At 40.9% G+C, this 27,753-nt stretch overlaps 1 protein-coding gene across 33 annotated transcripts in view; it reads left to right on the plus strand.

Moving 5' to 3' along the window:
• The window catches only part of SPECC1 (sperm antigen with calponin homology and coiled-coil domains 1), a 310,582-nt gene that overhangs the window by 224,975 nt on the left and 57,854 nt on the right, over positions 1-27,753 (plus strand). For 17 of the 33 annotated variants that reach the window (XR_010152990.1, XR_010152991.1, XM_016930818.3 and 14 more), the window contains 5 exons: positions 12,784-12,929; positions 14,071-14,171; positions 20,372-20,453; positions 24,331-24,487; positions 27,072-27,174. Coding sequence is in view for 24 of the 33 variants with exons in the window: in XM_016930818.3 (XP_016786307.1) it covers positions 12,784-12,929; positions 14,071-14,171; positions 20,372-20,453; positions 24,331-24,487; positions 27,072-27,174 (589 nt within the window). In the remaining 9 variants the exon portion in view is untranslated. Of the gene's footprint in view, positions 1-3,743; positions 6,309-12,783; positions 12,930-14,070; positions 14,172-20,371; positions 20,454-24,330; positions 24,488-27,071; positions 27,175-27,753 lie in introns of those variants that run through there. The other 16 variants (XM_063798929.1, XM_016930823.4, XM_063798931.1 and 13 more) reach the window with 2 other exon arrangements.

Consider the following 27,753-nt stretch of genomic DNA (forward strand, 5'->3'; position numbering starts at 1 on the left):
TTAGCTAATATTATATTTACCCAATGAGGAATCAGTGTCCTTAACTTTGAGATTCTTGGATATTAGGAAATGATTTTGAATTTTTAGGTGTCTCTCAAATATCAAACATAGTCTTTTTAGATCAGATTTCCTGGGTTTTGAATGTTGATCAGGTGGCCCTAGTGTTTACATGTTTCCAAGATCAGTGGCTAGCTCCTGAGCCTTTTGATCTGATGTTTGGTTATCATGAATTTCATGACATTGGAAAGAGGAGATTTTTCAGAATTCAGCTGTGATTCTCCTGTCAATTCTGCTCCAAGTAATTCCTTATTTCTTTGTTTATAACTTTTACATAAAATGGCCTTTGGGGACGGATGAAGATCAGATGTAGCTAGCTCCACAATTCACTGTTGAAAAATCAATATCGAGATCATTATTTTATTTAGTTATTTATTTTTAGAGATGGGGGTCTCACTATGTTGCCCAGGCTGGACTCGAACTACTGAGCCCAGGAGATTCTTCTGCCTCAGCCTTCTGACTAACTGGGACTACACATGCGCCAGACAAGGTCATTACTTTATAGACAGAGCTCTCCCTCTGGACACCAAAGGATGTGAATTTTAAGTGGAGGTAGAGGGAGAATAGGAAAACTAGGTTTCACAGTGTTCCCTACTGAAACAGTAGTGAGGCCGTTCTGGGTGGCCTCTGTGTCTGCTTTTGTTTTGTTTGCCTCTGTCTTGCTTCCCTATTGTCTGTCATTGGAAGAAAATCCGAGTCAGAACTTGTGTTGCTTCACATGTACGTTATTTTAATGATAAATGGTAAAAGACAAGTCCTGAGTTTCTATGGTGGCCCTGAATAGGTTCTTGTATGAGATGCTGTGTTTCTTACGTATACTCTGAGACACAGGCCAGGTTCTTCTATGAGATGCCATGTTTCTTATGTATATTCTGAGACACAGGCCAGACCGTGCAGCGTGAACCCTGATATTCTAGGAAATCTCCGCATACGTCCTGCCAGTTTAGGACTCCCTATGCTGCATCCTGCATCTTCAATCTTAACGTCACCTTTTTTTTTTAAGCACAGAATGTTTCTTTTTTGATTTTCCAGTGATTTGCAAACCTACCTCCCAATCTAACAGTTTAATCCCTTATCAAAAAACATTTCAAAATTTTAGAATGGACACCAATGAGAACATGTCATGGTACTGAAATCAGGCATCAGAACGTTTCTGTCTGTCAATGCATTTGGCAGGAAGTCAGACAAGTGCCGGAGATGCTGGTTTCTTGTCTGATTTTGCACTTCTCTGGCAAGCTGCCCCTTCTAAAGAGTTGACTATATGGCAGTTAGTCGCTGGTGGTTCAGCCACTTCCAGCACCTACCCCATGAGCAAGACTTGAAACCAACTCACACCCTCAAAGCTCCGGAAGCCACCTAGTGTTTCCATCTTGACTGAATGAGTTCTTGATTGAAACTCAATTTGACTTTGACAGTCATTAGTGAGAACTCAAAAGTCATTCTTGGTTCAGCCACAGCCAAAGAACTTGCAGAGCATTCTCTGATGAGGTCCTCAAGGACAACTGAGAGAAGGTAAGATCACCCAAAAAGCACCTGGATCCAGACATGAGATTACCTGGTTCTTAAGCTCTGTTTGTGTCCGTGGGCACTCACAGGGTTGGTTGCAGCCAGGCTGATAAGCACAAGATGAAGCACCTGGGCAGAAACGCAAACCAGCATTCATTGCTGGAACTCAGTAACTAAACAGTGGGATATTATCTAACTCATCCATGATCTTCAGTCCTGTTACACTTTCACAGATATTTTTATTTCAGAGTCAGAATAACTGATGTTAAGGTATGTGGGGAAGGAAGGCGGTAGCCTCATCTTTGCAGTCAACCAGCAATATCTCATTCCCAGTGTCATGTTTGCAGCCAACCAGTAACATCTCATTCTCAGCCCTGCCTCTTGCCTCTGTTAAAAGAGGTGGGAAGAGGGGATCGTTTTTGAGGTCTCTTTAAGCTCTGCTGTTCTCTGGACTGGTTGGTTAGCTGACCTTTCCCTGGTGGGAGAGTAAGAAACTCCAGTGCCAGCCTTAGAGTTATTCTGGTGCAATACCTTGAACCTCTTTGACACAGTGGCGTCTCCATATCTTAGTTGTGGCTTGGGAGCCTGCTCTTTCTCTTCCAGAAATGTGAACAAGCCAGTGTGTTTTTAGGGACCTAAAAGTGATCTGTTTCATTGGACACATATAATGTAATAGATGAAAAGATAATAACTTTTTCAGCTCTGGCTCCTCCCTGTTTTGAAAACTACCAATTGAGAAAAAGGCTTTGAAATGAAAACTCTCACTGAAATGAACCCGTCACATCTTTTTCCTGAAAAGTTGAGTCCTGGGACCTGGCAAAAACAGAAAAAACACAGGCAGCTCAATGTAATGATATATTGTGCCGCATACAAGCTTTCTAATGAAAGACATGGTTCGTGAGCAGCGCATGGCACAGGCTTCTCAAGCAGCATCAGGGAAAGACCTCTGTGTTTGTGGCATTTGTTTCTCTTGTTCTGAAACAGCAAATGCCATTACTTTTAGGGTGACTTATCTGATTCTTACTGTGTTTGTCATATAACACCAATAAACATCCATGGAAAACGTCTTTAAAAGAGATAATTAAACACACTTAACATCTGTGCCTAATTAATGCTGTTGGTTTCTAAATAGAATGTCTGTGATTCAAATGTGTTTCATTTTGCCTGTACCACAAGTTCTTGCATTGTCCCCTCTTGGAGGTGAGCAGTGTGGCAGCACAGCACGTGCAGACTCCACTGGAATTGGCTTAACTCCATGTGTGCACATCCGTGTCAGCCTAAGTGTCACTGTGTGTGCCTGTGCTGCCCTCTGTGTTGCTCTGATGGCTCTAATGGGTCACAGCCGCTCAGCATGTGTTCTCCAGCTACCATGGAGAGGGGAGGGGCGGAAGTTGGAGGTATAGATTCTTTAAGGTCCCTTTTCCAGCTGTCTTGCCACAGATGCTCTGATACTGAGCCCCTCTCCCAGGTGGAGGGGGGCTGTTCTCCTGAGGATTCTTAAGCAGTTTCTGAACAGACCTCACCTTAGCACCCATGACGGCATGATGGACAGGGGTCTCCAGCATTTAATTTGGCCCGTGATGCAGAACCTGGTCCTCTCAATGTGCTCTTATTCCAGCTAGCATTATCTGTTCACTCACCTACTACTCTTTTTTTCATAGTTTAAATGTACATTTATGACATTAGACACACAGTCTATAATTCTAAAGAGCTGTGTCTGCCTCCCTGTTCTCTGACCCCTGATTTTACAGATTTCAACAATGTGGACATAAGCTTCCCTTAGGCCTTTAAGATTTTTAGGTTGCAGTTATAAAAGCAAGAAGGTTTTTGGCCTTGACAGTAGAGAGAAGCATGAGCCTCTGTAAATTCTGGAGGGGCCTATGGTGTTCATCCTGGACATCTCTGCTTCACCACACAGTTCTTTGCTGGAGAAGTTCTGGTGGAAGGAGCCTAGCACAGGCATTTGCAGTCTGGCTTTTTTTTTTTTTTTTTTTTATGTCTGAAAACCTTTGGCTTCCAAAAAATGGGAACAGTAGGACTTAAAATCTGTTGGCCTATCCTGGACATTAGCTTTTCCCTGTGGGACAGTGTAAGCTGGACATTCTTGCGTTTGTGAACTAAGACTGTATTGCCTTAGGTAACTCCTTTACAGCCTCTCCCTCCCGTTTCTATTTTCACAGCTCCCTGGGCTCTGTCAGCTAGCAGAGCATTTGGTGGAAGAAAGACAGCCCAGCTCTTGCCATGATTGGGAGCCGCAGCCATCTCTAGATGAAAGGGGGAATGTGTAGAGGAGAAATTGCCTCTTTATAAAGAGCCTAGTTGTCTCCTTGTGACATTCTCTGTTTCTCAGAGTCATTGCCGTCGAGTCTCTGCTTTTTGTCCACATTTTGGGATCAGCTCACTGCATGATCAAAGATGATGTTTCCCTCTTTTTACTTTTCCTCAGAAGATTGAGCTGTCTTTTATTTGGAGAATAAAATGAAGTTCTGAAAAAAACAAAGTACAAGTCTTATGAAAAGTTATTTGCAGCTGGAGTGCTGAAAAGGGCGCAATGGCAGAGCAGATGCAGAGCTGAGTACAGCGCAGGCCCGAGTTCTTTTGTTTTTTTTGTTTTTTTTGTTGTTGTTGTTGTTGTTGTTGTTGTTTTTTGAGACAGAGTTTCACTCTTGTTGCCCAGGCTGGAGTGCAATGGTGTGATCTCGGCTCACTGCAACCTCTGCCTCCCGGGTTCAAATGATTCTCTTGCCTCAGCCTTCCAAGTAGCTGGAATTACAGGCACCTGCCACCACGCCCAGCTAATTTTTGTATTGTTAGTAGAGATGGGGTTTCACCATGTTGGCCAGGCTGGTCTCGAACTCCTGACCTCAGGTGATCCCCACCTCAGCCTCCCAAAGTGCTGGGATTACAGACATGAGCCACCGCACCCAGAACCTAAGGCCCAAGTTCTACTTTTTGGTGTTCATTTCTCTGCTTCCTTTTGATCGTGGTGTCTGATCATCTTGGAATTCACATTATTCAAGGCAAAATAGGAAGCCATCTGTGTGATGTCACATTCCGAAGAAGTCAGAAGGTTCGGCGAGTTGGAGCTTTACTCTTGTTGCCCAGGCTAGAGTGCAGTGGTGCGATCTTGGCTCATTGCAAGCTCCGCTTCCTGGGTTTAAGCTATTCTCCTGCCTTGGCCTCCCAAGTAGCTGGGATTACAGGCACGTGCCGTCACGCCTGGCTAATTTTGTATTTTTAGTAGAGATGCAATTTCACCATGTTGGTCAGGCTGGTCTCGAACTCTTGACCTCAAGTGATCTGGCCGCCTCAGCCTCCCAAAGTGCTGGGATTACAGGCTTGAGACCCCATGTCCGGCCCCTTCTGTGGGGTCTTGATTGAGCCCCTTCACTCGGAGTCTTGACTTCATTACCTCGTCTGAAACAAGGTGCCTCCAAGCTTTGGGTTGATTTCCAGAATCTTGTTGGGTTAAACATAAGTAGAAGTTTGATCATAAAGGATGTTATTAAGCCGGATAGGTAAGCACGGTGACAATGGCAATAGAAATCTAATGGAAAACGATTGAATGACAACTACACCAAAGTTTCATGGATGAAACTCACCCCAGAAACTTAGTGTTCAAATCAGAGTGATACACAATTCAAAATGTGATTTTAAACTTCTGGAAATATGTGTGTTTGTGAAGATCCAAATCCAATTCAGCAACCTCCATCAGGCAGAAACCTTCTGCAATCCTCACATGAGGAACTGGTTCACAGTGTACACAGCATGGAGCCATTAGTGACGTTATCCAAAGGATGAGACAAGACAAAAGTTACTGTCTAATAAAAGGAAAATTAGGAACAGGAATGCTCTTTAAACTCAGGAAGATCTTTTGGGGTGTCAAACTGGACAGCACAGAATCATTAGAAAAATTAGCTTGGCGTGAGAAGAGACATTGGGGTCTTCTCTGTAAAAATAACTTAGATACTTGTGAATAGGACTGAAATTTATATTTTGGGCACTCTTTACCTCAGATTCAGAGTTCTTAGGATTATTTAAAATTCATTTGCTGGATGTTTTCAAATATAAACAATAAGAAAACTGCAACTTCAACTTAAAAGGCACTGCTGCTGTGTTTGCACCCTATATTTTGACCTGTCGTTAGGTACTGTTGAATATTTTTATCTGTAAGCATTTATGAAGTGCAAAATAAACATGTTATTATATAGAAGCGTCTGCTGCTTAGTTTTAGCTACGTTTCTGCAGGGCCTTTATGTCGTTTTGTTCTACATTTTTTTCTGAATACAGTTTCAGAACTTCAAAGTCACATCAAGTAACTAGAATTTGAGGTAGAAAAAAGCTGGATGTAAGTTGTAAATAGGAGGTTGACATGGAATATGAACAATTTCATTAGTAGAACAAAAGGGCATGGAGTAAAAATGCTAATTTTGCATAAATTTTTAAAACTCTAGGGTCTCAGAAAATATAGCATGGACTTAAAGTCTAGATGTGTTTTGTTGACATTTAAATATGAATAGATTGATGATTTAATGTATTGGATTTTTTCTTAATTATGAAGTATTATTTAGGTATACTAATAACAAAATGGAGACATGTGAAGAAAAATATTAATCTTTCTTCTCCCTCAGTACCATCTGTGAGGAAATCAGTGTTAACAGTGTGTACATTTTTCTTTACTCATGAATATGTATAGGGTTCATTTTTATATTTTTAATAAAAATTGGATTATATTCTTTTCAGTACTCTGCACCTTTACTTTTTATTTTATCATATCATAGGCATCCTTCCAGGTCAATACATAGAAATCTATCTTAAGAGCAACATGACCTTCCATAGGAAGGATATGTCCTGGAATATTAAAATATTGTCTTACTAATGCACAACAAAGTTATAATTTTTTTTTATGAGTAATGCTATAATAGCAGTCCTTATTCATATAGTCCTATGTAGTTGTGGTTTTATTTTTATAGAATGGGTTTTTCAAAATACTATTGCTGCTCTAAAGTATATGCACATTTTTATTTTAATAGATGTCTCCAATTACTCACCTGAGTGCTGTGACATTTCACTCTTGAACATGCCCATCTGTATACATCCTGAGCAGTGGTGGAGAGCCTTGATCATATTTTTGCCAATAGGATAATAAAAAAAATACTATCTTATTAGCACTTTAATTTGCATTTCGCTGAGTTTTTTTTTGTTGTTTTTTTTTTTAAAGACAGGGCCTCACTCTGTCACCTAGGCTGCAGTGCAGTGGTACAGTCATGGCTCACTGCAGCCTCAACCTCCTGGACTTGAGCAGTCCTCCCACCCCAGCCTCCTGAGTAGCTGGGACTACAGGGGCACACCACCATGTCCAGCTAATTTTTTTTTTTTTTTTTTTTTTGTAGACACGAGGTCTCACTGTGTTGCGCAGAGAGACTGGTATCGAACTCCTGGGCTCAAGTGATCCTCCCAACTCAGCCTCCCAAAGTGCAGGGATTACAGCCATGAGCCACCATGCCCAGCCCTTTCTAAGTACATCTTTGTATGTTTACTAACCACTGCATTTTCTCTTCTAAGAATTACTAGTTTTGCAACTTTTCCCTGCTTTTTCACTGAGCTGATTGTTTTTTTCTCATCAGCTTATAAGTCAGTATTTTATTAGGGATGTGGTTGTATCCCCTATATTATGAGCCTTTATCATATTTTTCATGTGATATGGCTTTATCTTTATCATAGAAAATTTTATATTTTTATGTAAACTGTTAGTGTTTTCCTTTATTCTTTTTTTTAAGATTCCTTCTCCCCAGTATTATACAAATGTGCTATTAAATGTCTTCATCTACTTGATGCACACACATGCAGGCCATTTGATCCACCTCTCTTTATTTAATCTGATGTGAGGTGTGGTTCTTTTTCTCCCACTGGGTAGCACTGTTTATTACCAGCGTCATCCTTTGTCCACTGAATTGAAATCCCACCTTTACATGGTTTATGTCATCCACATTCAGAGAGACCTGCCCTAGATGTGCTCCCATTTCTTTCTCTTTTGAGTTAGCTCTGCTTTAAAATACTCATAGATTATTAGATTGCTTATATTACTTTTAACTCATCCTTTCATTTAAAATTTTTATTTTATTGAATTTTAAGGCAGACAGTATCAGTGTTGAACTCTGTTTCCAGTCATGAATTTACAAACGCCAGTCCTCTCTTGAGTGCAGTTTCCCCTTCACTTTGTATTATGAACTGTTTGCATCGAGCAGGGCATGATTTTGCCTGTCACCTTCTCTTGCTGAAGCAGATCCAGGTGTGGCAGGGCCTGACGTTTGCCCCAGGTCCGTGTCTGGATTCTGCTCAGATCCACTGCCTTTGCCTGACAGTGCTTCTGATCTTCTTCTCATGACTTAAATGTGTTGGGAGGCTCTTGAAGGTACATTTATATTACATACTTGGAGGTACAGAAGCCCAGGTAGAGTAGAGAAGGGTGAGTGCCTAGTTGGGAAATTCACCTGTACCCAGTTTCTTCTCTGCCTGGTGAGCCTGGAATGCAGAGCCAGCTCTCTGGATCTCTTTGTGTGCCCCTCATCCATTTTAGGTGCACACTGTGGCTCTTCCTGTCCTGCCCCTTGTCACTACTGCCCTTTATGCCTAGGGTAAACCAACCTTGGCCTTCTCGGATGTAAATTCTTCTTGTTCCTGATCCTTTGCCAAAATGCCGTGCATGTCTCTGGGCTTCTCATGCTCCTCTCCAGCCTTGGCCCTCTAGGGTGGGGGACATTAGTTGGGGTTTTCCCGTATCTCCATTTTCTTTGGAAGGGAATTGGGGGAAAGCCCTTGGTATTGTATTTTCATTCCCCCGACCGTGTACTCTCTATTTGCAGAAATTCTTCAAAATCTAAGCCACGTCAATGATACTCGACTACAGGACTTTTACTATTTGATTCTTATTGTTGGAATTTGTAGATTATGATGCTGGTGTTCAAATTACTTTCTTATCCTGTTTGTTTTTATTGTTATATATGCTTTTACTGAAATTTGAAAGTGAAATTTAGAAGATATTGTTTGACACTTGAGACAAAGTACTTCGTAATTTCTGTCTTCAAATAGAGTGAAAAACTTCTGTTAGATTTGTTTTATGCAAAATAAGTATTTAGAAAAAATTACATTCCAGGCAAGGGCATAGAATGAGCAAAGGCACAGAGGCAGGGCATAAAAGTAAAAAACTTCAGGTGAATAGTCCAAAACTAGATGGGCAGAGGGGAGTCTTGGGAGATTAACTGAAAGACCTGGGGTTGGGCTTTGTTCAGGTGTTCAGTAAAGAGACCGGCAGGCGTGAGCATGTGGTTGACATGCGACCTGCCCTCTTCACAAATATTAATCTGCCAATTGTGAAGGTAGCAGTGGTGCCATACAACACTACCCAAATGGAGTTAACCTTTGAATACTTTAAAAATCATCATGTACAGGAGCTCACCTGTTCCTGGATCAGAATGAACAATGACATAAAGTGCTGTTTTTAGGAAGTAAATGCTGTAGACCATGACTGACATTTGAAAACTCTGTTCTCTAACATAACAAGGAAAGCAGCAAATTAGAGAGGTTAAATAAAAGTTTTAAAGGGAAATAATTAGAGACATATATGTATATGTGCTTAAATGACAAGGTGAGGCATGGAAGGCAGACCGACATTCAGTGAGGAGGGCCATGCGCCTTGCTGTGCTCCATGGAGACACTGTCTGCTTATGGAGTGTGCATCACCTGCTGTGTGTGACACAGCATCAGGCGGTCTGGCCTGCAACTGTTGTTCTCTAGTATCTGGCCTGCAACTGTTGTTCTCTAGTATGGGTTGCCGCCTTTTAAGAGCAGATTATTGTATAAAGATAGGAACACTGAAATAACTTGGTAGTATTTTTTAAATGTACTTAAAATTTAGGAAGAAATACCATCAGTATTATTTCTAGAACCTTGTATATCTCTCACAGAACATTTATGCATTATAGAAAATTTGAGAAATGCGTGGCCAGAGCTGGATTTGCACCCCAGTTTCACCATTCATGAATCATGTGACCATGGTCAAATTTTCCTCTAAAATAAGGGATAATGATATCTAGTTTTGTTGAAAATTAAATTAGATAATGCTTTTAAGACACATGGTACTGTGCTTGGCATATACAGTAGAGTTATACACATTCATATTTGTTTTGCTGAAATTATCGATTATTATCCTAGTTTTATATGCTGGGAGCAGGTAGAATACGTGCTTCATTTTTGTTGTTTTAAGCATGGCCCCTAAACACTAAGCAGCTATTTAATCTGTGATGTAACTGAAGAAAGAGCCAATCATGAAATGCTGGAGGGAATGCAAGTATGTGAGACTTCTGGAGAGTTGGTGTGTTTGTAAACAGTCATGTTTACAAAAGCATGTACTTTTGAGTGACTCAAGTTATTCTTATGGTTTATTTGACTACATGTGTGATTGTTACTTTGCAGGTAGACTTTAGAACCTAACATCAGCCTTAGAGGCAGTAGCAAGCCTTGAACAAGTGTTTCTCCAGTAGTGGTACCTTGCAGTTTTTCTTTTATTTAATGCTAAGACATACCTGGCTGTATACTTACATATTTCTTAATATTCATTATAGAATACAGAGTTTTTATTCTTCCTTGGAACAGAGGAAATGTAAGACTTCATTTATGGCTGAGGCTGTTACTAATTGATCCCAGCCAATTCTAAAATAGGCTGGTGTAAGGATTTTCAACCTCATTTATGATTTAAGTACATACTAATAAGCCAATAGCATTCTTAATAACCATTTTCTTTGGTTATTCAATTCAGGCTATGTTTTGTGAATCCCTCACACACACACAGAGAGACACACAGACACACACACACACATACCACTGTTGTATAACACAGTGGGTATTTCTCTTCTCAAATTATACAGGGTTTTCTCATACTGATTCTTATTGTTCTGGCCAAGTAGACTTAGTGTTTGAAATACCATCTTTGGATACCTGAAGCCTGAGGTAATTGATTCTTGTGGCCTTGCTTTTTAAATTTATCATTTGATATTTTGAATTGCAGATAAATTTAGATAACTGAAAGGAATAACCTCAGCAGAATGTAGGCGTCTCCATTTTGTTCTTATTAAATTATCAAAGAATGAAATGTAAAATGAATTATTTAAAATGATTGTCCTTGGAGGCCTTTGGTACTGAGTCATTTAAATGGACTGGTAAGAAGGTGGCCAGGCGCAGTGGCTCATGCCTGTAATCCTGGCACTTTGGGAGGCCAAGGCAGGCAGATTGTCTGAGCTCAGGAGGTTGAGACCAGCCTGGGCAACATGGCGAAACCCCATCTCTACTAAAAAAAAAAATACGAAAGATTAGCGAAGTGTGCTGGTGCTTGCCTGTAGTCCCAGCTAGCTACTCAGGAGGCTGAGGCATTAGAATCGCTTGAACCTGGGAGGTAGAGGTTGCAGTGAGCCAAGATTACACCACTGCACTCCAGCCTGGGCGACAGAGCGAGACTCTGTCTCAGAAAAAAAAAAAGGTGGCCCATTTTGTTTGTTGATGACCTTCATGAGAATGGCTAGCACAGACAGAGGAAATTATTTTCTGCTCAAACCTAACCTGATTTCTTTTTCTTTCTGCATTTTTGCCACCTGATTTTATTGTATGGGAAAGTATGAAAACCAGTTCCTCTCAATAAAATTATTTAAAAATTATTTTAAAAACCCAACCTCCTACAATTTCTGAAGTGCCTGATAGTTTCTTCCAATGAAGTTTTCAGTTTACTGATTTTTTCTTTCACTCATAAGAAGGGACTGTGGAGTGAAGATTGTAAGGCAGTGTGGTTTAACTGTTTTAAGTTCTGTTTCTCTTAAATTTATTCTATTCATGTTATTTACAGAGCAACAGAAGAAAGCTTAGAGAATTAAAGACAAATAAATTCAACTGGAGAAGCTTATGAGTAGTAGCTAGATTAATTTGAAAATGATCAGTAAATAACTTTTATTTACTGATTTATTTTAAACTTCCACCGACCTTATTGAAATATACTTCCAGAAACATTCTGTTTGAACTATTATCATAAATTAGTCATCTTGCAAAACAGCTGTGGCAATATGATACAATGAAGAGAGCAGTGATTTAGCAATGAGAAGGTTGGGAGTTCTTGTCTTGGCTCCTTCACAGGTAGATCACATGACATGCCAAAGTCCCCTAGATGAGGAAGCCATGCATTGAGAGGATTGAGGATTGGGTCAATGATCTATCATAGAATGCTTTCTATGAGTCTAGAAGCCTCATGAAGAACACACCAGGAAACTTGGGTGAGAGCAGGAGCTTCACCTCATGCAGAATTGCAGTGTGATTTTAGAGTGCTGTTACCATTCTTATGCTTAGAAGTCAGAGTGTCTGAATCAGGATTCTGTTGTGTATAATGGATTGCACTCTTGTTGGCTTAGGCAGAAAGGTGTTAAATGGTTTGCAGAATTGTTGGGAAGGCTGAGCTTCCAGGAGCAGCTCCCAAAGTCTCTACACACAACTGGACCACCAGGGAACCTGCTCCCTCCACCAGGACAGGAGCCTTAACTTCAGAAAGCTGCCCACCCAGTTGGAAAGCTGCCACCACAGTTGCCAGCACCATAGCATCTTGTCTCTGCTACAGTCTCTGTCTACATAGTGAATGCCCGGTGCCCTGCCTCTCTTCCTCTGATTCAGGTCCCACTCCAGGTCTTGCCCAAGTCTTTCTGATTGGTGGAACTTAAATCACACCCAAAATCCCAGCTGTAGGAGAGCTGTGAGATTTCATCTTTCCAAACTCTGTGTACTGCATGGGGCTTGGAGCACATGTCGGCAGCTGGCCCACTGCATTCACCATTGACAGTAGGTGAAATATTTATGGTCAATAACATTTGCATTTTTTCACAAAAAATGCACAATTTGCAGAGTAGCCATACACACTTTTTATTTAGAGCTAATATCAAGTCACTCTACATATAAAAATAATTATTTCTGACCATTTCCCAAGAAAACAGCTCTTCTAAAAATTGAGAGCAATGCCTACATTATTTCCTAAAGATGCAAACTGGTAGAGAAAACAGGATGTTAAATTCAGAATTTCCCTTCCAGCTTCATTTATTTTCTCCACATCAGTTCTGTTTTCCTCTGTGTCTTTTTCTCCCATGGGGATGTCCTCCACCTTTTCAATCTGATTTGCTCTTTGCCATGCAGACCTGTGGATGAAGAGCCAGAGTCCTCTGAGGTCGATGCTGCTGGTCGGTGGCCTGGTGTCTGTGTTAGCAGAACATCTCCAACACCCCCAGAGTCGGCAACCACCGTTAAGTCACTTATCAAGTCATTTGACTTGGGACGCCCAGGTATTTAATCATTTTTTCTATAAGCAAAGCTCCAAATTCAAACTTTGGCCCGACATTTGATATGTCTACTATCTCTACTCCACCCTGGCCCTATGTTGTTACAACCACAAGGGCGCTTTCCAGGTCCTACCACGTGCAGCCACTGCATGCAGGAGCCTGGCTGAGGCTCCAGGGAGGCACTGATGGAGAGCCTGGCTCATGAATAACACAAATGCAGCCTCTTCCTCTCTACCGCTTCCTTCCATCCAGTTCCTGCCTTGCTACCTTTCTTTTCTGCCTCTCATAGCCATTAAATTCAGGTCACTACTATTTGCCTTTTTGTCATCTCATGAGAATTATGAGGGTCAGCTGGAGACTTCATCTCCTAGGAAACGAGACATCACATCTGTGCACCTGGCCCTCTTGTAGGCACCCCTGGCCATCCCCATCTTGCAACCTGCTAGACGTTTTTCTACCTGGTCTTGTACGTGAGCACCTGTGCTAATCTGTCACTCCTGATCTAGGTGTGTTCCCAGCTTTTCCTGGTGTTGTCCGATGGTCTCACAATTCCCCTTTAGTCATGCTTATCTTCCTATATGAGAAAGATGCGTAGCTATACTTCATACATATACTGTACACATAAACATAGCAAATAGAAGAAACAGAATGTGCATCTGTCTACAGTAACAATATCTTTCTTCTCCAGAGTGCAACAAACATGCCATTGTATTGGGAGACTGTAGTAAAAGTTAATCCTAGGATGTACCTGGTTGTCTCTGCTAAAATTGTTTGCACCTAAATTAGATTAAGACTCTACATATTCAAAGACATGAAAGCCTTTCATGTCTGTGAAGACAGGAAATGAATTAACAATTTGTACAAGAACTTTTCTGTTCCTTCCTTCTCTAGGCATCTCATTATTTATACAGTTTCTTTTTGCTCAGCTATCCTTCATCTAAGACTGACCTCCACTCAGCTAAATCTTCCCTTCTTGTTTCCCCAATGCAGCTCTAGTCCGGAGAAGAAAAGGATAATAGAGTAAATATTACACTAACACGGATACTCCTTAAGCCACCAAAAAAAGTAACAAGAAATCAGGAACAACTATATGCTATTTTGAAGTGGAACAACATATAAATGTTCCCATGTTTTTTCTTGGCAGGTGGAGCTGGACAGAATATTTCTGTCCATAAGACCCCCAGAAGTCCCCTAAGTGGGATACCAGTGAGGACTGCTCCAGCAGCTGCTGTCTCTCCAATGCAGGTAAATGAGCCCCAGAAATAACCACTGCTTATGGTTTGCTGTGTATCCCTCTAGATGTTTTTCTTTACACATATTAGTGTCCGTGTGTGTATGTGTGTGTGTAGAGTATGTGTTTTGTAAATTGGATTACACTATGCATTATTCCAATACTTATTTCACTTTATCATCGGAAGGTAAGCTTCATGAGGTCAGATATTTTTGTTCATTTTGCTTGCTGTTTTATCTCTTGTCTGTAACACTGGTTGGCACATGGTCACATTATAGTAGAAGTTCAATAAATATTAAATGAATGAAGGAATATGTTTTCAAATTTTAATATTTGCAGAAATGATTCTTTTTATAAAAGATTACATAATATGTGGTGATTTATTTAGCCACTGTTCTACTGATAGAAGTTAGGTTTTCTTGGATTTAACTTATTACAAAAAATAATACAGTGAAGATACTGATACAAATTTTTGACCACTTAAGGGGCTGCTTTTTAAATAAGGGTATATCAAGATTCATTTGTAAATATCAGAGATGACTGTAGTTAAGCAGAAAGGAATTTAATACAGGGATTTTGGTACTGAGGGCTGGAGAAAGGTCTAGGCTGCACTGAGCTTCCAGGAAAGGTTCCCAGAGCATCTGAAAGTTGGCCCATTAAAGGAACTTCTGTTTCTGCCAGAATCGGGAAGTCTTTCTCTAGGTGCTTACCCAGGACTGCCACTGCTACCAAGATCTAGGATCAGCCTCGTGACTACACTGCCACAGGTGCAGTCCATGCCAGAAAAGCACACTCTGTGCCTGCCCCATACTGACCAGAAAACGATGGAACAGACCCCAGAACCTCTGCTCCCCTGCCACAGAACAGCGAATGCCCTCCCAGCCATGTTTACCAGGAGAAGCTGCAGAAGGGAAGCCTTACACTCCCTTGCACCTTCCAGATCCTCTGAGAGGGGGCCTGTTTGACAGAAGCTAGGCCACTTGATGAGCCAAGCTTTAAAGGAGTTTGCCAAATACACCCTTTAGCTTCCCAGTCCCTTATAGTTCAATAAGTCACCCTACAAGGAGATGAGGATGGAGTTGAGTGAGCCCGTCTTGAGATCTTCTACAAATTGATTCCTAGTAAAGGAAAATGTAGTCCTAGAAAAGGAAATGTATTTGACCTGTTCCAGCATGTCGAAAAACTTGATAGAGACATTGTCCTTCAGTTTGCCCTCCCGCTTACAGTACTATTTTCCAAGAATTTTGACACTGTCTATAATTTTTGAAGATCAAGTAGATGAACAATAATATCTTGTTTTACTTTATCAGTAAGGTGGAGCACTTCTTCGTATGATTATAGGCCATTATCTTTTGTGTGTCGGTGTGGAAACTTACATACTTTGCCTGCTTTTCTTTTGAAGTGTTAGTCTGTTTATGTTTTGTAAGAAGTATTGATATATTGTGCTTTTTAACATTTTTTCATATGTAATTGTATTACCTTTTTTATCTTTTAATGTCATATTAATAGTTATCTTTTACTGAAGAGAAATTTTACATTTTTGTGTTGTGTTTTAAGATTTTGTTTTGTTTTCTGCCTTAAAATGTCTTTTCTAGCTATTAGATGATTAAAATATTTTCCCTAAATATCTTAAGGAAGTCTTTTATTTGTTCAGTCTTAAAACCCATAGAAACATGGGTTTGGATTTAGATATTCTTCCCCTATCTTAACTGCCTTCTGGAAGCAGAAGTAAATACTCTCTGGAGGACAATTACACCATCTAGATCCTTAAATTATAGCCACATTTTAAAAAATACAATGTTATATAGTAACTTTAAACAATACCAGCCATGGCCAGGTGCAGTGGCTCATGCCTGTAATCCTAGCATTTTGGGAGGCCGAAGCAGGCAGATCACGAGGTCAGGAGTTCGAGACCAGGGTGGCCAACATAGTGAAACCCCATCTCTACTAAAAATACAAAAATCAACTGGGCATGGTGGTGTGTGCCTGTTGTCCCAGCCACTCAGGAGGCTGAGGCAGGAGAATCACTTGAACCCAGGAGGCAGAGGTTGTGGTAAGCTGAGATCGCGCCACTGCATTCCAGCCTGGGCAACAGAGCAAGACTCCATCTTAAAATAAAATAAAATAAAACAAAAAACCAGGCATACAAATAGATAATACCAAATGATGAAAAGCCAAGAGAAAAAATAGACAATAGAAACAGACACAGAAGATTCAGATATTGATATTATTAGACATAGACCCTAAAACAACTGAGATTAATGCTGTCAACAAAATAAGTGACAAGGTAGAGAATTTCAGCAGAAAACCACAATGTATAAAAAAGAATCTGTTAGAGATTTTATGACTTAAAAATAAAATACCTGAATTAAAGACTCAATAAAGTTTAGCTGTAGCTTAAACAGTTTAAGAGAGGCTTAAAGAACTGAAGACAAGTCAGTATAAATATCTGAACTGAAGCACAGAGAAAAAGGATAGGAAATAGAGAAAAGGACATAAGAAACATATGGGATGGAATAAAAAAATCTCATGTGTAATTGGAGTCCCCAAAAGGGGAGAAAAAGAGCAGAAGCGATATTGGAAGGGATAATGTTCAAGAATTTCCAAAACTGATAAAAGATGTCAAGCCCAGATTCAAGAAACAATAAGAACCCCAAGTGAGATAAGTACAAAGAAAACCACCCAGACACATGAGGTTAAAACTGCTGGAAATGAAAGAGAAAGCATCCTAAAAGCATCCAAAAGAAAAAAGACACCTTAATGTCCAAGGAGCAAGAGCAAAACTGACATCTTTCTTCTCAAGAAGAATGATGGAAGCCCTGAAGACAATGCAATGGCATCTGCAAAATGCTGAAAGAAAACACCTGCTTTCTTTTACCTCATGAAAATATGCTTCAAAGTGCTGTACCTGGTGAAAATACCCTTCAAAGGTGAACACAAAAGAAAGATGCTTTCAGTCCAACAAAACCAGATGTTTTTTCCTAGGATACTTGCAGTGAAGACTATTTAAAGGAGTTCTGCATGGAGTTTGTTCTTTTAAAAGACTATTAAAATTCAAAACATCTGACAAGAAAAGCTAATGCAAAATTACCTGTATCAGGAATTTGTAAATGGGTACATCACTAAAGATTTCATAATTATTAAAGCAATAGTAAGAGAATATTATATATTACTACTTTGTGCTATAAATTAGAAAATATTGATGAAATGGTCAAAATCTTAGAAAAATGTAACGTGCTAAACTTACATAGGAGAGAGTAGTAGAAAATCTCAATCACCTATAATTTATATCTTTTCCTTAAAAGAAATGCCAGGGCCTTATGGCTTCACCATGAAACCTCCCAAACATTTAAGGAAGAAATAATGTCAATCTTACGTAAATTCAGAGACTAGGAAAGAGGTCAGCATAGCTTTGATCCCTAATAGTTGCAAGAACATTAATAGACAAGAAAATTAAAAGGTCTTTCTCACGAACCTCTTTGCAAAAATCCTGAACAAAATCTTGGAAAACCTTATTCAGAGACACATGAAAAAGATCATGTCATGTTGGGTTTATTCCAGGAATGGAAGGTGGTTTTAACTATTGAAGCCAACCAGAGTAATTCACCACATTAACAAAGGTATAAAAAGAATATGGTCGGCCGGGTACAATGGCTTATGCCTGTAATCCCAGCACTTTGGGAGGCCAAGGTAGGTGGATCACTGGAGGCCAGGAGTTCAAGACCACTCTGGTCACCATGGCGAAACCCCATCTCTACTAAAAATACAAAAATCAGCTGGGCGTGGTGGTGCACGCCTGTAACCCCCAGCTACTTGGGAGGCTGAGGCACAAGAATGGCTTAAATCCAGGAGGCGGAGGTTGCAGTCACTGAGATTATTGTCATTCCACTCCTGGGCGACAGAGTAAGACTCTATCTCAAAAAAAAAAAAAAAAAAAAAAAAAAAAAAAAAAAAGCATATGGTCATCTTAGTAGGTGGTGGCAGGAAAATGTAGTCGATAAAGATTAATATCTTTCTTGATGGAAATTCTTAGAAAACTAGGAATAGAAGGGAAAGTCTTTAATCTGATAAAGGGTCTGTATTATATATCTACAGCAAACATCATACTTAATGGTGAAATATCGGATGCTTTCCCACAGGATTGTGAATGGGATAGGAATGCCCCATATTGTCACTTTTGTTCAGCCAACTTCAAAAGCAAGATTTAAAACTACTTTTGAAAACTGTATACCACGACCATTATATTTTTGTGGGATGTGGATACATGGAATTGTGTTTAATATGCTATGAAGTAGAGCCTCTAAGAGAAAATAATGTTCTGGAAAGCCTCAGAATGGCCCTGCACAGGCAGATGTACCAGGTTGTTCATTGCAGCATTGTTCCTAATATCAATATCAACATCAATATCAATAGAGAATCAGTAAAATAAATTATGGTAATGAAAATAGCTAAGATCTACTGAATGCTTACTATCTGCTGGGCTGTGTTTTGATTGTTCTAACTGGATTTAACTCATTTAATCCTCCCATAACCCTTTGAGGTAAGTACCTTTAGTATTGTTGCCATTTTATAAATAAAGAAAATAAGGCACAGAAAATTAAGTAACCCAGAGTCTCACAGGTGGGTGGTGCCATCTGTCCCCAGAGCCACTTACTTGGCCTCTTGTGGCACTTCTCAGAGGAAGCTGCCAAGATGGTGGGTGATGGTGGGTATAGAATGACTTCTAAGATACAGTAAGTGAAAGAAGCAAAATGGTGTACAAAACAATGTAATGCTATGATAACAGTTGTGTTTTTAGAAAAACAGAGGGTGTTTTTCAAGGTTTTTCCTTGAATAATATCATGCTTACTTGCATTCTGAAATGCTTTTTTAAATGGCAGTAAAAAAAATACACCATGAAATCTACTCTATTAACAAATTTTTAAGTATTGTTAACTAGAAGCACAATATTGTATGGCAGGTCTCTAGAAAAATTTTTTTTTTAATTTTTAATTTTATTTCACATTCAGGGTGTACGTGTACAGATTTGTTACATGGATATATTGTGGGATGCTGAGGTTTGGGGTATGATTGATCCCATCACCCAAGTAGTGAGCATAGTACCCAACAGGTTTTCAGTGCTTGCTTCCCCCTCCTCTAGCACTCCCCAGTGTCTCTTGTTGCCATCTTTCTGTCCTCTAGAACTTTTTTATCTTGCCTGACTGAAACTCTGTATCCACGGAACAATTCCCCACTTCCCCTCCCTGAGGCCTCTGGGAGCCACCACTCCACTGTCTGCTTCTGTGATTTTGACTACTTTAGATTCCTCACGTACATAGAGTTATGCCGCTCTTGTCCTTCAGTGACTGGTGTATTTGACTTAGCATAATGTCTCCAAGACTCATTTATGTTGTAGCATGGGACAGGATTTCCTTCTTTTTTAAGGCTGAATAATATTCCATTGTATATTCTATACCACATTTTCTTCGTCCATTCATCTGGTGGTGGACACTGGGGTTGCTTCCACGTCTTGGCTGTTGTGAATTATGCTGCAATGAGCAAGAGAGTGCAAGTATCTCTTTGAGATCCTGTTTTCAATTTTCTTGGATAAATACCTAGAAGTGGTGTTGCTGGATCATTTGGTAGTACTATTTCTAATTTTTTGAGGAACCTCCATACTGTTCTCCGTAATGGCTGCACCATTGTACATTCCTACTAACAGTACACAGGAGTTTCATTTTCTCTACCTCCTCACCAATACTTGTTCTTTTTCAGTTTTTTTTTTTGATGATGGTCTTCCTAATAAATGTGAGGTGGCGTGTCACTGTGGTTTTGGTTTGCATTTCCCTGATGATTAGTGATGTTGAGCATCTTTTCATATACCTATTAACCATTAAAAATAGAATACTTAGACACACATCCTTGAATATACATAGAACATTCCAGGAAAGATATTCACAAAGCCAATTAATAATGATTGCCCTTGGAGAGAAGAACTGGGAGATGGGAAGGAAAAGGAGACTTTCTCTTCATTATTTGCCCTTTTCATTGCTTTTGAGGATAGTGTCTATTGCATGTATTACCTATTCAAATAAATGAGTTAATTAAAAACTCCCCTGGTTATTCCACTGTGTTTAAGAACTGTTGCACACACACGCATGCACACACACATCTGTGTTTGTGCTATTCTTGATGTTATGAGCTCACCGTGCTGGTGTCCCCCTGGTTTTTACAGAGGCATTCGACTTACAGCAGTGTGCGGCCAGCCAGCAGAGGGGTGACTCAACGCTTGGACCTTCCTGACCTTCCCCTCTCAGGTAAATTATGTCAACATAAAGAACTTTTGACTTATCTTTCCGTGCAGTTAACTTTTCTTCATTTCTCTGCATGAAACTGAGCTTAGAAAAATAATCAGTGGCATTTCTTGCAAGTGATTTCAACCCCGAATAATGTACATATCATGAATGTTAGATGCAACAGTGCAGCTGACAAAAGGAAAAACTGTCTCCTGCCAGCTGCACTTCTCAGTGCCCTTGTGCTGGGGAGACAGGCCCAATTTTTTTTGTCTTTTCCTTTTTTTAGAGACATGGTCTTGCTTTGTTTCCCAGGCTGGTCTCAAACTCCTGGTCTCAAGTGATCCTCCTGCCTTGGCCTCCCACAGTGCTGGGATTATAGGTGTGAGCCACTGTGCCTGGCATATTGTTTTTTAACTGAATCTCAAGAGCATATTTTCTAATCTTTAAAAAGTAACTAAGGGAAAAAATCTTACTTGATTTTGAATTTGTCTGCTACTTCTGCAATTCTTAAAATTTGCCCCTTTAAAGGTGTTTGTCTTTTGGTGCAGTCCTCTTCCTGTTGTTACACCGTGTGTGTGTGTGTGTGTGTGTGTGTGTGTGTGTGTGTGTGTGTGTGTGTGTATGTATGTATTTGTTTTGTTTTGTTTTAACTCCAATCCTGGTTGTAAAGTGGAGGTTGCATTCAGCAGTCCCCATCCATCACATTTGCGTTGCGCCATATTTCCTGTGTCACAGGCTGATGTGAAGCAGCCCTCAAGAAGGGACACGTGGGCTTGAGTCTCAGTACTGCTGCTCAGCCTGGCTTTGGCCCCATCACCCCACTTCTCTGTGCTTTAGTCTCCTCATCTCTAAAACGGAAATAATCCGGTCCACTTCCTAGGATTGTATCAAGGATTGAGTTAGCACATTAAAGCGCCTTGAACATGCTGGGTGTGTGGCAAGCACTTTGGAAGTGTTTACTGTGCACATCTCACCTGCTGTTCCCTGCTGACCCAGTTCGCCTGCCCAGAACTAAAAGGACAACAGTGCTCGAGTCTAGTGGGAAGTTAAGGTTGTCCAGAATACGGGGCTTAGAACCTATGTATGTGTCTATGTGGTGACTGTTAGGAAATTAAAAAGGCAAAAAGAACACTGAATGGACTGTTTACTGGTCCCTGTAGAAAGGATAGAAAGCCAAAAGTCTGGGTCACATGGACAGAAATCCTTTTGTTTCTAAGCATAAAATAAAATTTCTACAGCTGTACTTCCTTTAGATCTTGGTCAAACACAATCAGGCTTGTTCTTAAAATAGTTGTTTCTATGAGAGAACTTTCCCCTCTGAATCTTCTTTGCTTTTTCATGGAATTAAATAAGGATTTTAGAGTTGGGTAAACACTGACAATTGAGAATTTGAAGATGATCTGAGCCCATTCCTCGAATTTTACATGGGAGAGATTCAAGCCCTACAGAAATTGAGTGACTTATAAAGGCTACAGCGATTTTGGATGGCTGTGGGGCCAGGAAGTCTCCTGATTCTTTCTACCATGTGCCTCTTGGTGCTGAGGCTGGTGATTGCTCGAGTAATAGCTTTCTAAAGTGGTGAACGTTTACGTGGGACTGCAAGTCATGATAGTGACTTCCCAGCAGAAGGAAATGAAGACCAAAGGCCAGTGTAAAGTCAAGAGTGTAAGAACAAACAGACAGAGTTCAGTGGAGGTAGAGAAATGAGAGAGTACATGCTCCAGGAGACCAGGCCTGAGTGTCCCATACTAGGAGGGGAGTGGAGGAGACCAGAGCACAGCAGGAAGCCCACTTGGCTCACCGTCTCCGTTCTTGCTGTGTAGCACAAAAGAGGGAATAATTTGATGACACGCATAGTGCTAGGTGTGGGGTTTTTGAAAAATTGTGGTAAAAGACACATAATATAAAATTTACCATATCAACCGTTTTTAAGTGTACTAGGTAAGCCTTTGGTAGATAATATTTGTTCTTCTCTCTGTTCCACTAGCCTTAAAGTTTTCTATTGTGTAGAGACACCATTCTTTCTGGTTTTCTTTGAGAGAGTCTTGCTGTCACACAGGCAGGAGTGCAGTGGCATTATCATAGCTCACTACAGCCTCAAACATCTGGCCTCAAATGATCCTCCTGCTTCAGCCTTCAAGTGGCTGGGACTAGAGGTGCATGTCACCATGCCTGGCTAATTAAAAAAATTTTGTGGGGGCATAGAGACAGGGTCTCACTAAGTTGCCCAGGCTGGTCTTGAACTCCTGGCCTCAAGCAATCCTCTTGCCGTGGCCTCCCAAAGCGCTGGGATTACAGTTATGAGCCATCATGCCTGGCCAAGAAACCTTTTTTTTTTTTTTTGAGATGCAGTCTCGCTCTGTCACCCAGGCTGGAGTGCAGTGGCGTGAGCTCGGCTCACTGCAATCTCTGCCTCCCAGGTTCACACCATTCTCCTGCCTCAGCCTCCCGAGTAGCTGGGACTACAGGCGCCTGCCACCATGCCCGGCTAATTTTTTGTATTTTTAGTAGAGATGAGGTTTCACCGTGTTAGCCAGGATGGTCTCGATCTCCTGACCTCGTAATCCACCCACCTCGGCCTCCCAAAGTGCTGGGATTACAGGCATGAGCCACTGCACCCGGCCAAAACCATTCTTTTAGTTGACACGGTACATACTGAACTTGAGACCACAATAGCTTATTGCTCTGCAGTTAATACCTCATTGACAGCCCTCCCTACTTAGCCCCCACCAGGCACCTGTCTGCTTGGATGATTATATTTACTGTTATTACAGCAAAGGATTACAGTGACAATTACTTGCTTCTAGCAATCCCCAGGAATTGCTTGTCAACACTGAGGTCATTGGAAGCTGCAGAAACCAAAGATTAATGTGCTGTTCTTGTTGTTCCCTTGGATGTAAATACTATTTTTCTCTGCTATTTAGAGCTGACTAGCCTCACTCCCAACTTTACTGCCCCTAATTGGTGGCAGTGAGCTGTAGAAGGATTATTTTCTTCTGTGACTATTCACAGGTCATGGGCGGCAACTGTGGGCTCATCCTGGTCCCTGGTCTGCTCTGTAGCTTTGAACAAGGCACTTAGTTCTCTGAGCTCCAGTTTCCTCTATAAATATAAACTAGACAATCTCGAAAGATGTCTCCTGTTCCTCACTTTTATGGTCCTTTGAGAAATATAGTCTGGCTAGACATGGTGGTGCACTTTCCTGTAGTCCCAGCTACTTGGGAGGCTGAGACAGAGGATCATTAGGAGGTCAAGTCCAAATCCAGCCTGGGCAACACAGCAAGACCCTGTCTCTAGAAGAGAAAAAGAAAAACAAGTATCATCTGGAGGATTCAGTTCATTTCATTACCTGTTTTTTGACTCAGACTAATATGACAGCAGAAAGGAGCCTTGAAAGAGTGATTTCTACTTCTTGTTTAGCAAGCCAGGCCCTATGGCTAGAATGGCCTTTTCTCTTGTCAAGTAGTTCTTCTTGGTTCCCAGCTTCTTGTTTATTGCTGCCTGTGATCTGATCATCACTTGAGGCATTTTCCTGCCACTCTCTCTCAGATGTCTGTCAGTTAAAACAAAAGATACTACCTGGGGACAGGGCTGGCTTCGTTGGCACTTGCACAAGGCCCTTAGAAGGACACATGCTTGGTGTAATGCTCTGATGACATCATCTTGAAATTCACAGTGATTTTTGAACAGGAGGTTGATTTGGTGCTAAATGCTATAAATGATGTAGTGGTCCTGCCTGTAGAATCCACATCCCTATTGCATTTTTATTACTTCAGAAACTATATATATGTTTGCACTTGAGGATAAAATGAGAACTGTATTGTATTTGAGAATGAAGTATGATGGCAGTCAAGAGCTGCTTCTTTGGGAATGAGTGATTATGTGGTTGTTCCCACAGATATTCTAAAGGGAAGGACTGAGACCCTGAAGCCGGACCCCCACCTCCGCAAGAGTCCCTCACTAGAGTCACTGAGCAGACCCCCGTCTCTGGGCTTTGGGGACACAAGACTGCTGAGTGCTTCCACCCGGGCATGGAAACCACAAAGCAAACTCAGGTATCGTGTTTCAAACAATAAGAAATCAGAAAAACATCGGGCTAATCACCTTTTATTCTTCCTTCCGTTTTGTCCCCGTGGCCAATTTACTTCTACAAATATTTCCTGCATGAAAATGACTAAGACACTGTGCCTGCCCTTGGTGAGTCTAAAAGGAGGACAGTGGATAGTAGTAGTGCACAAAATGGAATTAAGGGCTGTAAAAAACAATACTGCATAAGCAAAGTCTTGAGAGGTTGTTAGTTGGATCAAGAAGTCTAGAGAGAAGTGGTATTTCTGCCAAGGGCTCTAAAGGTACCATTACAAGCACGCTGTGGAATAGTGATCAGGGAATGTGGGTAGTGTCATGTGTCTGAACTAGTCTGTGGGCTTCCTGAGAGCCGGGACTCTGCTGTACATATGCATAACAAGCTCTCTGTCAGTATTTGTTGGGTGGATGGATAAGTGACTAGGACATTCCATCTGGAGGGCATATTGTAAGTAGTCTTCATTGCTAAGGAAGAGGTTTGTGCATTATTTTGGTAAAGCACTGGAGTACCACCAAGTTTGTGGGATTTTGTTTCGGATTTTGAGGTTGTACAGTGAGATTGGACCTGCATTTTAAGGAGGATTCATCAGAAAACAGTGGTATATAAGGATTGGAGAGGCATTTTGAAATCAGTGTTTAAGAAGGACTGTCACAGGGATGTAAAGGAGGGGTTGGCAGAGGGAGAGGATGGCAAGACCAGCAGGGTGGTCACTAAGAGCTTGTCTTTGTTCCCACACCTCTGTCACCTCCTCCCTTTCCAGTGCCCCTGGTCGCCCAGGCCACAGCAAACCTCTTTCAGCTGCTTCCTCTCCCCTTGTGACTTCCCTGCTTCTCTGTGTTGGTTAATTTTCTGATGCACTGAGCACATTCTGCTGCAGACCTTGCAGAAATCTCACATGACTCTGTCATCTGCACTCCTCATCCTGGTCTTCTAGATGCCCCACGACTTAGCACCACCCCACCCACCTGCCAGAATGGCCCTGTTCCTCCCTCCACCTGAGCCTGTTTTAGTTTCTGCCTTTGTAATAGAACATGACCATGTCTGATTGCAAGTCTTTATGTATAAGGTTCTAGCCTGAATCGATTTTCTTTTCTCCTTTCATACTCCAAATATTGCTTCTCCTTCAAGGTCAAACCTTTCATGAAGTTGTACCTAACACCTGGCACATTGACATATCCCTTCTCTGACTTTGGCGTCTTACACTTTTTTGGGTGTTTAGTTTTTGTACTGCTTTGTAGTGTGGAACACTGTTGCACAGTACATGCCATTGTCTCCATTTATGCTATAATTTAGTTGACAGTAAAAGTTCAACTTACATTTTGGTATCTCTTCCAGCCCCTTGCATTGTGCAACACACATAGCATTTCACTTAGTAAAACTTACGAGTGAGTAGATGGATTAATATACAAAATTGGCTAGTTTAGGAGTAATCGCTTTTTAATAAATCTTATAATCACAAATATGGGTATTATAGAAGGATTTATAAAAGTCTGAATAAATTCAGGTCTTGTTACACCTTTGGGTATAGCATATATTTGGACCCAAATAGATGAAGTCATGTGTTTCAGAAGTTTAATGTGAAGCCCCAGATACTACATATTGTCCTGTTTATGTGCAAGAGATTTAAATAATCAAAAGAGGTTTTAAGGACCAGAATTAGTGCTGTTCTGAAGTTGCCGTTTTCTTTATGCCAGAAATGCATACAAAAAGGCTATATGTATATGAATATGCTATTGATATTTTACCTTTTTTAATGAAAAGTTAAATTAGTAAAATTCTTATTTCAATTTTACACTTATGTTATTGAGATAAACAATGGCAAGATATTTGGTGTTTTTAATATGCCCTTCCAATGCACCTTTAAAATTTATTTTATTTTATTTTTTGGAGATGGGGTCTTGCTCTGTTGCCCGGGCTGTAGTGAAGTGGCACAGTCATAGTGCACTACAACCCTGAACTCCTGGCCTCAAGCAATCCTCCCTTCTCAGCCTCCTGAGTAGCTGGGATTACAGATGCACACCACCATGCCCAGCTAATTTTTTTATTTTTTATTTTTTTAAAGATGGGGTCTCGCTATGTTGCCCAGGCTGGTCTTGAACTCTTGGGCTCAAGAGATCTTCTTGCCTTGGCTCGTAAAGTTCTGGGATTATAGATGTGGGCCACTGCACCCAGCCAATCTACCTTTTACATGTTATTTAGGTACTGGTTTAGTCTTGAAACATGTAGGGTGTGTTTTGTTTACATATCTTTAATTCAAATGATACTGTACTTAAGTAAACAAATGAAAGACTAGATGGATGAGCAACAAATGGATTTGAAAACAAAATGTAACAAAACTCTCCCCAAATTTATGATAGTCAGGAAGCACAATTTAATTTTTATTTTATACTGTGAGATATCACAAAACAGTAATGTGACTAATTCGGCTGTTTCTTTAGAGTCTTGCTGGATAAACTAGACTTTTGCTTTTCTAAAGTAGGTATTTATTTCTTGTGTATTTGAGAATTCTAAGTATTAGCATCTTCTCCTTACCATGTGCTCTTCTTTCTAACCAGTGTGGAAAGAAAAGACCCTCTGGCGGCCTTGGCCCGGGAATACGGTGGTTCCAAGCGCAATGCTCTACTGAAATGGTGCCAGAAGAAGACACAAGGTTATGCGGTAAGGGACAACATCAGCCAACTTCCAGCTGCCCCTGGGCAGTAGTAGTCCTGTGCCAATACATGTTCCTTGTGTGCCTGTGCTTGGTGGGCCAATATGCATGTAATTATCATCTTTCTATTCTCCTAGGCAGGGCTGCCAGGGAGTGTTTGATATTTGTGCACTGCCCAAAGGCACCGTGACAGAGGCAAATGCAACTGAAAAACAGTCTGCACTCCACCCACCAAATGTATGGCTGCACGCAGAGCTGCACCTCCTGAGGGAAGGGGACCTTTTTCTTTGGTCAGAGTGTTACTGGCCACAGGTTCTTGGGCTGTCAACGCGATAGAAATTGTCGTGAGGCCAAAAGAGTTTTCTCAACAAGGCTTTATTGGAGCTTATGCCCTTATCCCTCAGGCATGAGGGAGGAAGCACGGGAGAGCAAGGATTCTCTGGCTGACTCCTTGAAATGAGCTGGTAGGGATTTTTTTATTAAGCAAAGTGCAGGAATTGATATCAACATAGAGAATGTGGGCTGGGCTGGGTAGAGCATATGAGGGGTAGGGGATGTGGGTCAGTTTACCTGCTGGCGACGGTTGT

Source organism: Pan troglodytes, chromosome 19 (assembly GCF_028858775.2).
Source record: "Pan troglodytes isolate AG18354 chromosome 19, NHGRI_mPanTro3-v2.0_pri, whole genome shotgun sequence".
In the NCBI taxonomy this organism is placed as follows: Eukaryota; Metazoa; Chordata; class Mammalia; order Primates; family Hominidae; genus Pan; species Pan troglodytes.